This window comes from Fukomys damarensis, unplaced genomic scaffold (assembly GCF_012274545.1).
Source record: "Fukomys damarensis isolate Sample0158 unplaced genomic scaffold, DMR_v1.0_HiC HiC_scaffold_3, whole genome shotgun sequence".
Lineage (NCBI taxonomy): Eukaryota > Metazoa > Chordata > Mammalia > Rodentia > Bathyergidae > Fukomys > Fukomys damarensis.
In genome coordinates, this window is record NW_022900915.1 from 43,927,910 (window position 1) to 43,940,413 (window position 12,504).

General features: G+C 52.8%; 1 protein-coding gene across 5 annotated transcripts in view; it reads right to left on the reverse strand.

The window, feature by feature from the left end:
* LOC104875384 (creatine kinase S-type, mitochondrial) overlaps nt 1–12,504 on the reverse strand; it is a 201,396-nt gene that overhangs the window by 34,949 nt on the left and 153,943 nt on the right. For 4 of the 5 annotated variants that reach the window (XM_010642887.3, XM_010642890.3, XM_010642904.3 and 1 more), the window contains 4 exons: nt 9,399–9,459; nt 9,013–9,116; nt 5,650–5,734; nt 2,895–3,092 (listed from right to left, as the gene is read on the reverse strand). In XM_010642887.3, coding sequence (XP_010641189.1) covers nt 2,895–3,092; nt 5,650–5,734; nt 9,013–9,116; nt 9,399–9,459 — 448 coding nt within the window. Of the gene's footprint in view, nt 1–2,894; nt 3,093–5,649; nt 5,735–7,925; nt 8,030–8,311; nt 8,373–9,012; nt 9,117–9,398; nt 9,460–12,504 lie in introns of those variants that run through there. The other variant, XM_033767917.1, reaches the window with a different exon arrangement.

A 12,504-nucleotide genomic window follows, 5' to 3' on the forward strand; every position in this document is an offset into this window, starting at 1 on the left:
GGATTGAACTCGGGTCCTTGCGCTTGCAAGGCAGGCCACCGAACTGCTGAGCTAAATCCCCAGCCCAGAAAATGAAATATTTAGGGATAAACTTAACAAAACATATGCAGGACTTGGATACTGAAAAACTGCAAAATGGTGCTGAGAGGATCCCTAAATAAATGGAGAAATGTACTATGCTTAGAGACAGCAAGACAACATAGTAAAGACTGCTGAGCTATCCCCAGCCCAGAAAATGAAATATTTAGGGATAAACTTAACAAAACATATGCAGGACTTGGATACTGAAAAACTGCAAAATGGTGCTGAGAGGATCCCTAAATAAATGGAGAAATGTACTATGCTTAGAGACAGCAAGACAACATAGTAAAGATGTCATTTCTCCCCAAATTGACTGATTTAATGCAATTCCAACGAAGTCCCAAGGACACAGAGAAACTTACTCTAAAATTTGTATGGATAATCACAGTATCCAGTAAATATAAAACAATTTTTGAAGAAGAATAAAGAATAAAAATTAGCCAAAGACATGAACAGGTATTTGACAGAAGAGCCCTATAGATGGCAAATAAGCATGTGAAAAAGTTGTTAACACCCAGTGAACTATCTGAGTGTCTAAACTAAAAAATAATGATTCCATCAAATAATGCTTACAAGAATGCAGAGAATCTGAATTGTTCTTGCATTTCCAACAAGCATGCAAAATTTTATAGCCACTCTGGAAAAGGAGTTTGAAAAAGTTTTATAAAACTAAACACATACCATATGATGCAGAAATTACATTCTTGGACACTTAGAAATGAAAATTGATCACCCAAAACATTTAATGAATGTTCTTACAGCTTTTTAGCAACAGCCTGAAACTAGAAACTTCCCAAATGGACTACAAGGAGTGAATGGTGAAACAAACTGTGGTATGTCCATACAAGGAATACTACGCAGGGCTGGGGATTGTGTGTGTGTGTGTGTGTGTGTGTGTGTGTGTGTGTGTGTACATGACATGGGAAATTCACTCTTGTACTGGAACTTTCTGTGTTTTGATTTTGGTAGTGGTGGTCTTATTGATGAACCCATATAACAAAAGTACACAGAACTATTGATTCTCTCAAACACACACACACAGAGGACATAAGCCAATAGCATCTGAGTAAGATGGTTGGACTATGCTAATGTTCACAGATTTCCTTGCTGTGAGGTTGTCTACAGTTAGTTACACAAGAAGTTGCTTTTGGGGGAAGCTGGGTGTAATGTGTAGAGAATCCATATCATTTCCTACAACTGCATGTGCATCTACAATCACCTCAAAATAAAAGTTTTTTAAAAAAATAATAGTATTTTTAACTGTAGCTTTAATTGCCAGATCCAGGCTCTGCCGAAAATCAAAGGACTTGTGGGTTCTGAGGGCCAAAGCTGGGCTTTGACAGTGCTGCATTTCCCTAAGCAACTAGCAAACCAGCCCTGGTGCTTTTGCACATGGAGAAGTTGCAGCAGTTCCCCCACTACAGGGAAAGGCTGGACAGAGAAATGAAGAAGTGATGAGCGTCTCTGAGAGAGATTACATCCTCAGAGGGGAGGAAGCCGGGCAGCATTGGGCAAACATTCTCTTTCAGCAGGATACATTCCTGCTCTTCTTCTAGTCTGGAGCCCTACACACAGGCACCCTGCCGATGTTCCTCACCAACTCTGCTGGGCGGATCAAGGCAGGCACAACTGAGAGGACAGGGAACGTCACCTCATGCCCACGGGCACCAGTGGGTCCCGGAACAGTCTGGAAAATCCCCGAGGCCCTCTGAGAGAGTGGGGTAGTGACCTCATAATCACATGTCCTCCAAGGGTAGCTGTGACCCTTACACCTGATGCGTCAACTGCCCTGCATTAAGGAAGCCTAGCAGACTGTAGAGCAGGCTCCTGGGTGTCTGTGGGTTGTGTAGGTGGGGCCTTGGGTCTATAACCAGTCCCCCCTTCCTTTTTCTGTGCTCTGCTTCCTGGCTGCCATGAACCATGCAGCTTTGCACCCCACACCCTTCCGCCCTGATGGCTCTGCCTTGGGGCCAGATGACCATGGACTGAAGCCCCCAAAACCATGAGCCACATTAAACTTCTCCTCCTTTAAGCTATGTCAGGTATTGTGTCTTAGCAATGAGAAAGCTGACTAATACAATGGCCAAGGGGCAGAGAAGCCTATCACAGAGACGAGACACAACCAGGCTCAGAGCATCAGCAGAATCCATGACAGTAAGATGGGGCAAGGTCAGCTCAGCTTCCTGGGTGCTATGACTGGGCATGATTCCAGGCAGGTTGGGCAAACACGAACACACATGTGCCATCCTGTATGCATGTGTAGCCAGCAAAGGACCACAGGAGGAGGTTGAAGTGCAGGGTGGCATCCAGCAGCTCAGAGAAGCCCCCACCCAGCCCAGAGGAGGCCTGGGGAGAAGACAGAGGAAGAGCAGAGGTCAGGTTTGCATCTTAAAATTATCTGAATGAAAACAGGCAGCAGAAAAGCTGAATCCAGTGGGAGAATACTGAGAAAGTTGTATTTCTACACATCCGCGCCACGAAGCCAAACTTTAGGTCTGCTACACGAATGACAAGCAGAAGAGTGAACGCTGCGTCCTATGGCCCTACTCTGTACACTTCTGTAGGGCAGAGAGAAGGCTCCGTCAGTCACCACCGGAACCCCTCCTGATGGACAGGCATCCCGCTCGTGTGCAAGGTCGCCCCCCAGAGGTCTCTGGGACGCTCTGGGGATGCACATGAGCGGGATGCATTAAGCAGAAAGAGCACAGTAATCACCCAGGGTGGCACCTTGCTTTGGCACCATGCTGCCCAACTGAGGGAACGATCTGATCTAGTGGTAGTCCAGTGGCAGGCGCTGTGGCACGGGCACTCACCTGCTTGGACACTTTGGCCCAGGTTTTCTTCAGCCTGTAGATGGCACTTCTGTTCAAGGCCGAGGTGATCTCCAGCACACCGTTGTAATTGTGCAGGCATCGGCAAATGTCTGCCACCGCCACCCACTTCTCAATGGCGCTGGCACGGGAGCCGACGTCCGCATGGTTCATGATCTGGGAGGCCACCAGGTTACTCATCTGCGACAACCAGAGACCAGGGAGGCTGTGCAGGTGCCGCAGCAGCGCATTAAGACAAAACCCCCAAGTTCCCTGCAGTTCTAGCAGGAAAGCAGGGTGCCCAGCATCGCAGAGCTTGGACATCAACTTTCTAAAGAGAGTAAGGTCTGTGCCGGGGTTTAGCTCAGTGGTTCCACCACCTGCCTCACAAGCACAAGGTCAGAAGGAGGGGAGGAGGAGAAGAAAGAAGAAGAAAAGAAAAAAAAAATCTGTATGAAGGTAACTGCTCATTCTTGGAGCGGGGACAGCACTCTGCAATCCAGCTTGTCAGAGTGAAAGGTGATTTTGCTAATCAGGAAGCTTTCTGCAGCAGATATTGCCAATAATCACGGAGGAGACGGGACGGGATAACCCGACTCCCTAGCCAAGCGATGCTTGGAAATCCTGCTGTCTCTTCTTGAGGACATGAACTTCCTGGTGTGTGAATCTGTACTCTGGGAGCCCAGTTATCATGGGGAGAGAGGACACTCACATCCCTCCGGTAGGCAGGACAATACTAAGCCAGCCAACTCTCAAGCGGAAACCCTGAGCTGTGAAGGCCGTGACAGCATTTGCTCCCTCTTGTAATTTGTCACCAGCAGTAAAAGGGGCCCTCTGCTTCCAGGTTAAGTCCTGTGACTCTTTTTTTTTTCCGGTACCGGGGATTGAACTCAGGTCCTTGCGCTTGCAAGGAAGGCCACCGAACCGCTGAGCTAAATCCCCAGCCCCAGTCCTGTAACTCTTAGTCAGAGCCAGTGTGAGAAGCTCAAGGCTTGCAATATGGAAGGGACAGGAAGAGCAGGATATGAGCAAGGGGACCATGGACAGATCTCTGGCAGGGTGAAGGACACTCACTGCCCGCAGGGAGGACCAGGGCACCAGGAGGTGGCGGGGAGTGGAGTCGGTGTTCCTGGAGGGAAAGGAGGAGAGGGCAGGCCGGAGGCAGGTGGGGGCTAGGAGGGTGTGAGGCATGGGAGAGGAAGGGCGAGCTAGGGCACAGGCGCCCACGGTGGCCCGGACCCCGCCAAGCGAGTGTGTGGTGAGCCATCTGCCAGGGCGGGCAGGGAATCTGGCTCAGCTGGTGCAGTAACCACTTCCACCAGCCACCTGTGGACAGTGCATGCTGCAGCCATGTGAGTGGAGGACACGGAGTCTGTGACCACATCTGAGAGTTCAGTGCGCCCAGAGCAGGTGCTGGGCAGGTGACAGAGAGGCTGCTCAGTGACCCAGGGGTATCACACACCTGTTCTTTAGCAGCAGTGGTGCTGACGCTCATTATCTGGTGGCACATGCAGCATCTGTGCCCTAAGCATGCCTGGCACAGTGCTGTCAATTCAAAAACTCTGTTACAGTAAAAGACACATCGCCATGAATCCCGAAATCCTCACCCTCGCTTCTAATGCACTCATGCCAACATCCTTGACACTTTCTATAGCAGTCCTGGAGGCCCTCTTTCCTGAGTCTTTCCAAGGTATGATGAAAAAGTACAGTGACTGCTACCGCCAAGCACCATCCAGTAGAAAGGCAGGTCATAAAAACATGGCACTTTTCCTCCTCCAGCTGATTCACTGGATCTGGCAATGTGCAACTTCTGGCTCTTCCCCAAAGTCAAAATGACTGTGAAATGTCCACGTTTTGAACTGGTTCAGGGCATCGAGGTTGCCAGAACAGAGCCACTAAAGACACTCAGGAAAGAGGACCCCAGAGCTGCTACAGAAAATGTCAAGGACAAGGGGTAAGTGTTTGACGTGAGAGGGAGGACTTTGAGGGGACTCATGACAATGTGTCTTTCGCTGCAATAAATTTTTTAAAAATTAAACATTCACTATATTTTTATCACAGCTCCTAGTTTCTGTGCTTGGATTCTGGATGACTGGCTACTGTACCTATGGGGCTCCTCTGTTGTGTGGAACACTGTGGGTTTCCCTTTTCTTGCTGCTTCATGGAACTAGAAAGGGAGCCTTCCCTCCAAACAGACCAGAAGACCCTTCCGTCTCCCCTGGATTCCCACAGCACTAAGACTGGGAGGACAGAACTGCAGAGCACAGCGGTGCAGGAGCAGCTCCAATCTTTGTGCTGGGAGCAGGCGGAGCTGGAGCTGGACCTGCAGCTGGTCACCTCCCCACAGCCGTGGGACCACAGCCCAGGGACACTTCTGATGCCGGGATGTAGTCTGGGCTGAAGACTCGGCAGTGAGGAGGCAACAGTGCGCCAGCCCAATCCTACCACCACCACCAGAGGCCAGGACACAGGCTTTGCTTGCTCTGTCTGTCCACGGATGGCCACAGGTAATGAGCACAGCAACGGTCATCACAGACTCCTAGACATTAGGCTCCTACCAGACTCCTTCAAATGGAGCCTCTGCTGCCAGGGAATCACTGGAAATGACCACGATCCTGGGAGCTGCTGGAAGAGGCTCAGCTTGTGTTTACTCATGCATGGATCTAAGTAAGAGGCAGGTGGTGGAGTCACCTTACAGTGGGGTTCCTCCGACCCCAGGCCTCACACATGCCGAACCTGGGGAGCTGCAGGTACTCACATCATTGAAGTGCTGGCTGGTCTTCGTAATGCAGGGCGTCCTCTCACTCTTGTCCAGCTTCATCCACCCCTGCCCAAGAAACTCTCTGAAAGGTCAAACCGAAACAAACCCGATCAGGTCCGCCTGGAATGCCACCTGCAGCTACAGACCGGCTCCGGGGACACAGGGGATGCCAGCGACCCACCCTGCGGGTGCTGAATACAAAGGCTCTGTCACTCTCTGGCTTCCTCCTCATAAATGTGTGACACTTGCCCCTATGAAGGCTTCTCAGAAGTTGGAAACCAACCGCCAAGAGCGAAGAAATGAAGAAGTTCAGTACTAACTCAGAAACCAAGACGACCTCCATGGATTTGCTTCTTTTAAAGGTTAAGCCTCAGCAGAGGCCCCCAGAATCCACCACGACCAGGAATGTTAATGGGGAGCAGAACGGTTCCCTCCACGCTGCCCTGGGCTCTCTGGGGCACGGTTCCCAGGGAGGGCTTTGCTCTCTCCAGAGCCGGGGCAGTGTCCGCATCCAGCACCCGACAGGCTGTCCCTGTGACACCGGCCCGGCACAGCCCCGACACAGGCAGCCAGGCATGCTCAGGCCAGCCAGGCACGGTCTTCAGAATAGCACCTGGTCACCATTCCTGCACAGCAGCTCATTGGATCGAGGAGGGAGGTGCGAACCCAGACCGATTAGTGAGCACCGGCGTCTGTGAGCGACCAGCTTGCAGCAGGGTCACGCTGCACCGTGCTGCCAGCAGCCTTGTGTGGGTCCTCTGCCCTTGCTGAGGCTGCTCCCGTCTTTCGGGGTTTGATACGGAGCTGCCCCAAGTCCACATGTGGTGGTAACCGGGACTCAGGGGTTCCTTGGAAGGGACCATACTGAGGGCCACCAGCAAGGTCCTGGTCTTGCCTTTCTCCTCGCCCTCAACGTGCTGTGGGGAGTGAGGAGGCCAGGGGCGGTGGGAAGGTGCTGTGCCTCCTGAGTCAGCTCTGCAAGCAGCTGCCACCCAATGGACCACCCTCCAGTTTCAGTCCCTTGCCTCCTGGGGCCTCACACGTGCTAGGCAGCCACAGCCCAGCCCTGAATTCTCGGAGGGAAAGAGAAGCTGAGCAGCCTGGCTCCCACCCTCTCTCTGAGAAAGCTTCAGTCCTGATCCCTCAGCTGTGGCCTGAGCTCCACAGACAACGCTGTCCCACGCCTGTTGCTCCTGAATGGGATCTCTGGCCCACAGAGGCCTCGCCCCGCAGCCACCTTTTGCCTAAACAGGAGCTGCTGAGTCTGAAGCTCAAAGAGCTCCCACCCACACAGGATGCAAGTGGAGGCCAGAGGGCAACCAGTGCTTGGTGCTGCCTGCTGTCTCCCGGAGGCTGAGGGATCACAGCCAAATGTCCAGCGGTCAACCTGGACCCCAGCTCTCCAAGCACTCCATAGCTGGGTGCAGAACTCAGCAGTGAGGCTTGCTTTGCAGGCACAAGGTGCTGGGCTCAATCCTATCATCACCAAAAAAGAAAAGGGGGTTCCTTTCCAACAGGCATCAAAACTTTAAAAGGAGAGAAAGAAAAAATAGCCTCCTGGCCTCAACCCCTCCTCCTAGAATCACTTTCTGAGGGGGTCTGGGATGGACTTTTTAAATAAGCTTCCTTCCAGGTGGCTTCCAGCACCCTAATGCCACAGTCCACTCTGTGTGGTGCTGAGCTTCTGCAACAGGAAGGGTCACACGCCATGGTACAGGTGCAAACACAGGCACATCTGAGAGCCCCTGGTCAACACTCCAACATACACTGGAACCAGAAGCAGCCAAGCAGGGCAAAAGCATTTAGGGTTAAGATGCACAGCCAGGTATAGTGATGCACATTTTGCAATCCCAAAGACTCTGGGAGGCTGAGGCAGGAGGATCACAAGTTTGAGCCCAGCCTGAGCAATTTAGCAACTTAGTGAGACCCTGCCTCAAAATGAAAAATAAAAGGCTGGGGATGTAACTCAATGGAAAGTCTCTAGGTTCCATCCTCAGGACTGTAAATAACAACAACAATAATAATAATTCTGTGCGTGCACACACACACGCACACACACACACACACACGTCTGCCTCAGCAATACCATGGCAGCCAAGACTGCACCATGAGGGACGGAAAGTCTCTAGGTTCCATCCTCAGGACTGTAAATAACAACAACAATAATAATAATTCTGTGTGTGCACACACACACGCACACACACACACACACACACACGTCTGCCTCAGCAATACCATGGCAGCCAAGACTGCACCATGAGGGCCCCACTCACTTGTAGGGGATGCTTCTGAAGACGACATGGTCCAGCAGTGTGATCTGCTCAGCCAGCTCCATGGCTGACAAGGACTCGAAGCACTCGGCCTTCAGACAGTCAGTCTGCAACACAGGAGGGAAGGAGGAGGCTGCGGGCGGTCGGACCCAGGACTGCCCCTCCCTGCAGCTCCAGGAGGCAGACAGCAGGCCTGCAGCAGTGCTGGGGAGCACGTCCCAAGATTCTAGCTGTGACAGACACTGCTGTCAAAGCCAACATTAATCTCGGCATCCATGGCCAGAGCCCAGCCTGAATGTGATTTGCCAACAGAGCCTTGAGGACACAGGGTCACCTGGGCATGAGGAGTCACTGGGTGTGTGCAATGGGCAGAGAGGTGGTGGGCTTACCATCTGGATTATGTCCTCTAACTTCAGGTGGATGTCATCCTGATCCTCTTGGGACAGTGCCCTACAAAGAATCAAAATAGCCTAGATCAGGATGGCAAACCATGGCACGAGTGCCACAGCGGGCTGTTTGTTATCACTGAAAGCTCAAAGAGGTTCGCCATCACTGGCCTAGATGTAGAAAAGAAAATCCTCATTTCTTAGGGAAGAGAATGCAGGTGCTTCCTGGGGTGGGAGGAAATCTGGGGGCTGGGAAGGAGCGAGGTTGTGGGGTGCAATGGGATTGAACTGGGGGGAGTGGCTGGTTGTGAGACAGCATTTACTCAAGAGCAGGAGATTGCGACTGGGCCTCAGAGGGAGGCTGGGAGGCAAAAGCATTTAGGGTTAAGATGCACAGCCAGGTATAGTGATGCACATTTTGCAATCCCAAAGACTCTGGGAGGCTGAGGCAGGAGGATCACAAGTTTGAGCCCAGCCTGAGCAATTTAGCAACTTAGTGAGACCCTGCCTCAAAATGAAAAATAAAAGGCTGGGGATGTAACTCAACGGAAAGTCTCTAGGTTCCATCCTCAGGACTGTAAATAACAACAACAATAATAATAATTCTGTGTGTGCACACACACACGCACACACACACACACACACACACGTCTGCCTCAGCAATACCATGGCAGCCAAGACTGCACCATGAGGGCCCCACTCACTCGTAGGGGATGCTTCTGAAGACGACATGGTCCAGCAGTGTGATCTGCTCAGCCAGCTCCATGGCTGACAAGGACTCGAAGCACTCGGCCTTCAGACAGTCAGTCTGCAACACAGGAGGGAAGGAGGAGGCTGCGGGCGGTCGGACCCAGGACTGCCCCTCCCTGCAGCTCCAGGAGGCAGACAGCAGGCCTGCAGCAGTGCTGGGGAGCACGTCCCAAGATTCTAGCTGTGACAGACACTGCTGTCAAAGCCAACATTAATCTCGGCATCCATGGCCAGAGCCCAGCCTGAATGTGATTTGCCAACAGAGCCTTGAGGACACAGGGTCACCTGGGCATGAGGAGTCACTGGGTGTGTGCAATGGGCAGAGAGGTGGTGGGCTTACCATCTGGATTATGTCCTCTAACTTCAGGTGGATGTCATCCTGATCCTCTTGGGACAGTGCCCTACAAAGAATCAAAATAGCCTAGATCAGGATGGCAAACCATGGCACGAGTGCCACAGCGGGCTGTTTGTTATCACTGAAAGCTCAAAGAGGTTCGCCATCACTGGCCTAGATGTAGAAAAGAAAATCCTCATTTCTTAGGGAAGAGAATGCAGGTGCTTCCTGGGGTGGGAGGAAATCTGGGGGCTGGGAAGGAGCGAGGTTGTGGGGTGCAATGGGATTGAACTGGGGGGAGTGGCTGGTTGTGAGACAGCATTTACTCAAGAGCAGGAGATTGCGACTGGGCCTCAGAGGGAGGCTGGGTGTCGGTGCGCTGTCCTGCAGGCCATCCGGAGAGGAATCCAGGTCAGACCCGAGGACATCGAGCGCGGTCGCAGGCCTAGGGCACATCTGCTCCCCAGTGCCTCCCTCACACTCCACAGTCACCACTTCCGGCCTAGGCCGAGCGAAGCGTGGAGCACTTCCCGTGTGACAGAGCTGCCTTCTGCTGGCCATGCATGTACCCAACACGCGGCGCTGGCCAGCTCACTAAACAGCTGTGAGTTTTCTATGAGGCTGAGGCAGGCTGCTCACCACACACAGCTTCTGCTGCTTACACCCCGGGTCATATATCGGAAAGGCACACAGGCCCCCATGTCAGGCGACAGTCAACTACATGAGGAATCATTTGCAGGAAAATGGAGGCACCGTGAGACCACAGAGCTCGGTGAAATAAACCAGACACACAGCTTAAATATCACACGGTTCCTCTGCTATGGAAAACTAAAGTATAAGTAAATTAAAGAGCAAAGCGAATGACAGGTAACAGGAAACAGGGAGACAGAGCTTTTGCAAAAGGGAAGGGAGCCGGGAGGGAGGGAGGGAGGGAGCGAGGGGAAGGATATGCAAGAAGAGCGAGGGCCCCGTCCACGCACCGGCGCCCACCGTGCCTGTGGGAGACTCACAGGAGACTCAAAGGGCAGGGACTGAACGGCAGCCACTCCTCCCTCCCGAGGTGTCACCTGTGCTCGCAGGTTCACGACTGGCCCTGCACAGTGGCCACCCCACCCCTGGCCCAGCCCAGGCAGGACAGGTTTGCTCCTCCCCTCCCGGCTACCTTGGGGTTGTGACAAACACACCAGGGCCCCGGGTCCCCCCCACCCCACCTCTACCAGCAGTGTAATCTGTTTAGTGGCTGCGCATTTGCAATGAGACACCAAATCATGTCCAAGTTCTGTGACTAGGAAAGTCTTCCTTCAGTTCTACAAATCAAGGCTGTGTACCAACAAAGCCCAAAGCAGCTGCCCTGACGTCAGTCTGCTCTCTGTGAGCAGTAAGAACATTGCGTGGCCAGGACCTCCGTTGATGGCCCTTGCACCACGCAGCTTGAGGGCGGAAACTCCCCTAAGAGCTCCCAGGGCTTCTGATTCCCTCTGGGCAATGCTGTCCTGAATCACAGAGGGCCTGTGGTCATCACGACAACCCCATGACACAGGCCGCACCAGCCCCAGGGCAGAGAGGAGGCGGCAGATGCTCAGGCTGGCTGAGAAACCGGACGGCTCTGAGTGGCTCAGCCAAGACTCAGGCCCACGACACCCGGCCAGCGTCAGCACCAGCGAGCTCAGTGCTTGTCCACTAAAAGTCCATTCCCGGAGCCTCATGCTTCTGTGTCCTGGGTCACTCGGCAGGCAGAGCTGGCACATCGTGGGCCCGATGCTGACAAAGAGGGCGGTGGACAGGACTCGTCCTAGGCACAGGCCTCAGCTGGCTGCTTTCTGGGGTCACCTCTTGATGCAGAGAAGCCTCCCGGTGGGTTAGGAAGGCCTGGCGGAGTTGCGCGGGCATCAGATGCGCCTCAGACACAAACTTCCGGAACATGGTTTTTACACATTAGTGCTTTTAGATGTAAAGAGCGTAACACATTGTTCCATGAAAAGAAGCAACGATCGCTCCCACTCAGGAGTGCTCGCCCACTGAAACCAGCCTTTACCTGAATCCACATTTATCACTTTAAAGTCAGAAAACAGACTCAGTGGTGAAACTCTAGACTCACTGAGATGTCTTTGTGGAATGGAAAAAGTGGGGAAGATCTCTTCACAGCTCCCCAGGAGTGCCCTAAGGAGACTTCACCAATTCGGCAGTTCACAGCAACAGAGGGCCTTGCCTCACAGCTCTGGAGAGGCAGAGATCGGGGTGTTGGCAGGGCCACATGGCTTCTGAGATCTGCAGGGGGACCCTTCTGTTATAGCAGAGATCTAAAGTGTCCCCCAAGTCTAAGAGTGTGGGAGGTGACTGGGTCATGGGGGCTGCACTCGTCAGCGGATGACTTCACTGATGACTTCACACTGAATGAGTGGCTGGGAGGTGTGGCCTGGTTGGACATGTGTCCCTGGAGACGTGACCGGGAAGGGTGCGTTCCTGTCCCTGCTCCTCCCCTCTCTCTGCTTCCTGGACACCATGACGTGAGCAGCTGTCCTCTGACACAACTTTCCACTGTGCCGTTTCTGCCATGGAGCCAACCAACCAAGGACTGAACCTACTGAAACCGTAAGCCAAATAAACCTGTCCTCCTTTAAACGGTGGGTGTCCAGTGTTGTGTCCTAGTGCCAGGGAAGTGACTGATGCATGGTCTCCGCCTTTCCTAGCTAATTTAGATTGCTTGCCAGGAATCTCTGGTGTCTGTGGCTCACAGTTTTACTGCCCCAGCCTCTGCCTCCATCTTCACAGGACACCCTCTCTGTGTCTCTGACTTCCAAGACCGTCTTCTTCTGTGGTTATTCACTACATTTGGTTAGGAGTCCACCCTACTCCAGTCTGACCTCAACTGATTCCATCTACAGTGGTCTCATTTCCAAAGAAGGTCACGTTTTGCAGTACCAGAGGTTAGGACTTCAACATACCTGTTTCGGGAGGGAGACATGAGCTGACCTAGAACACGCCCTACACCAAGGAATGGTGTGGCTGTGGGAGTGCTAGCTAACAAGGGCAAAGAATGACTTATGGGCCAGTTGCTGAAACAGTACTATCCAGAGGAGACGTTGTAGCCAGGCGTGAAAGGAAAGAAAGC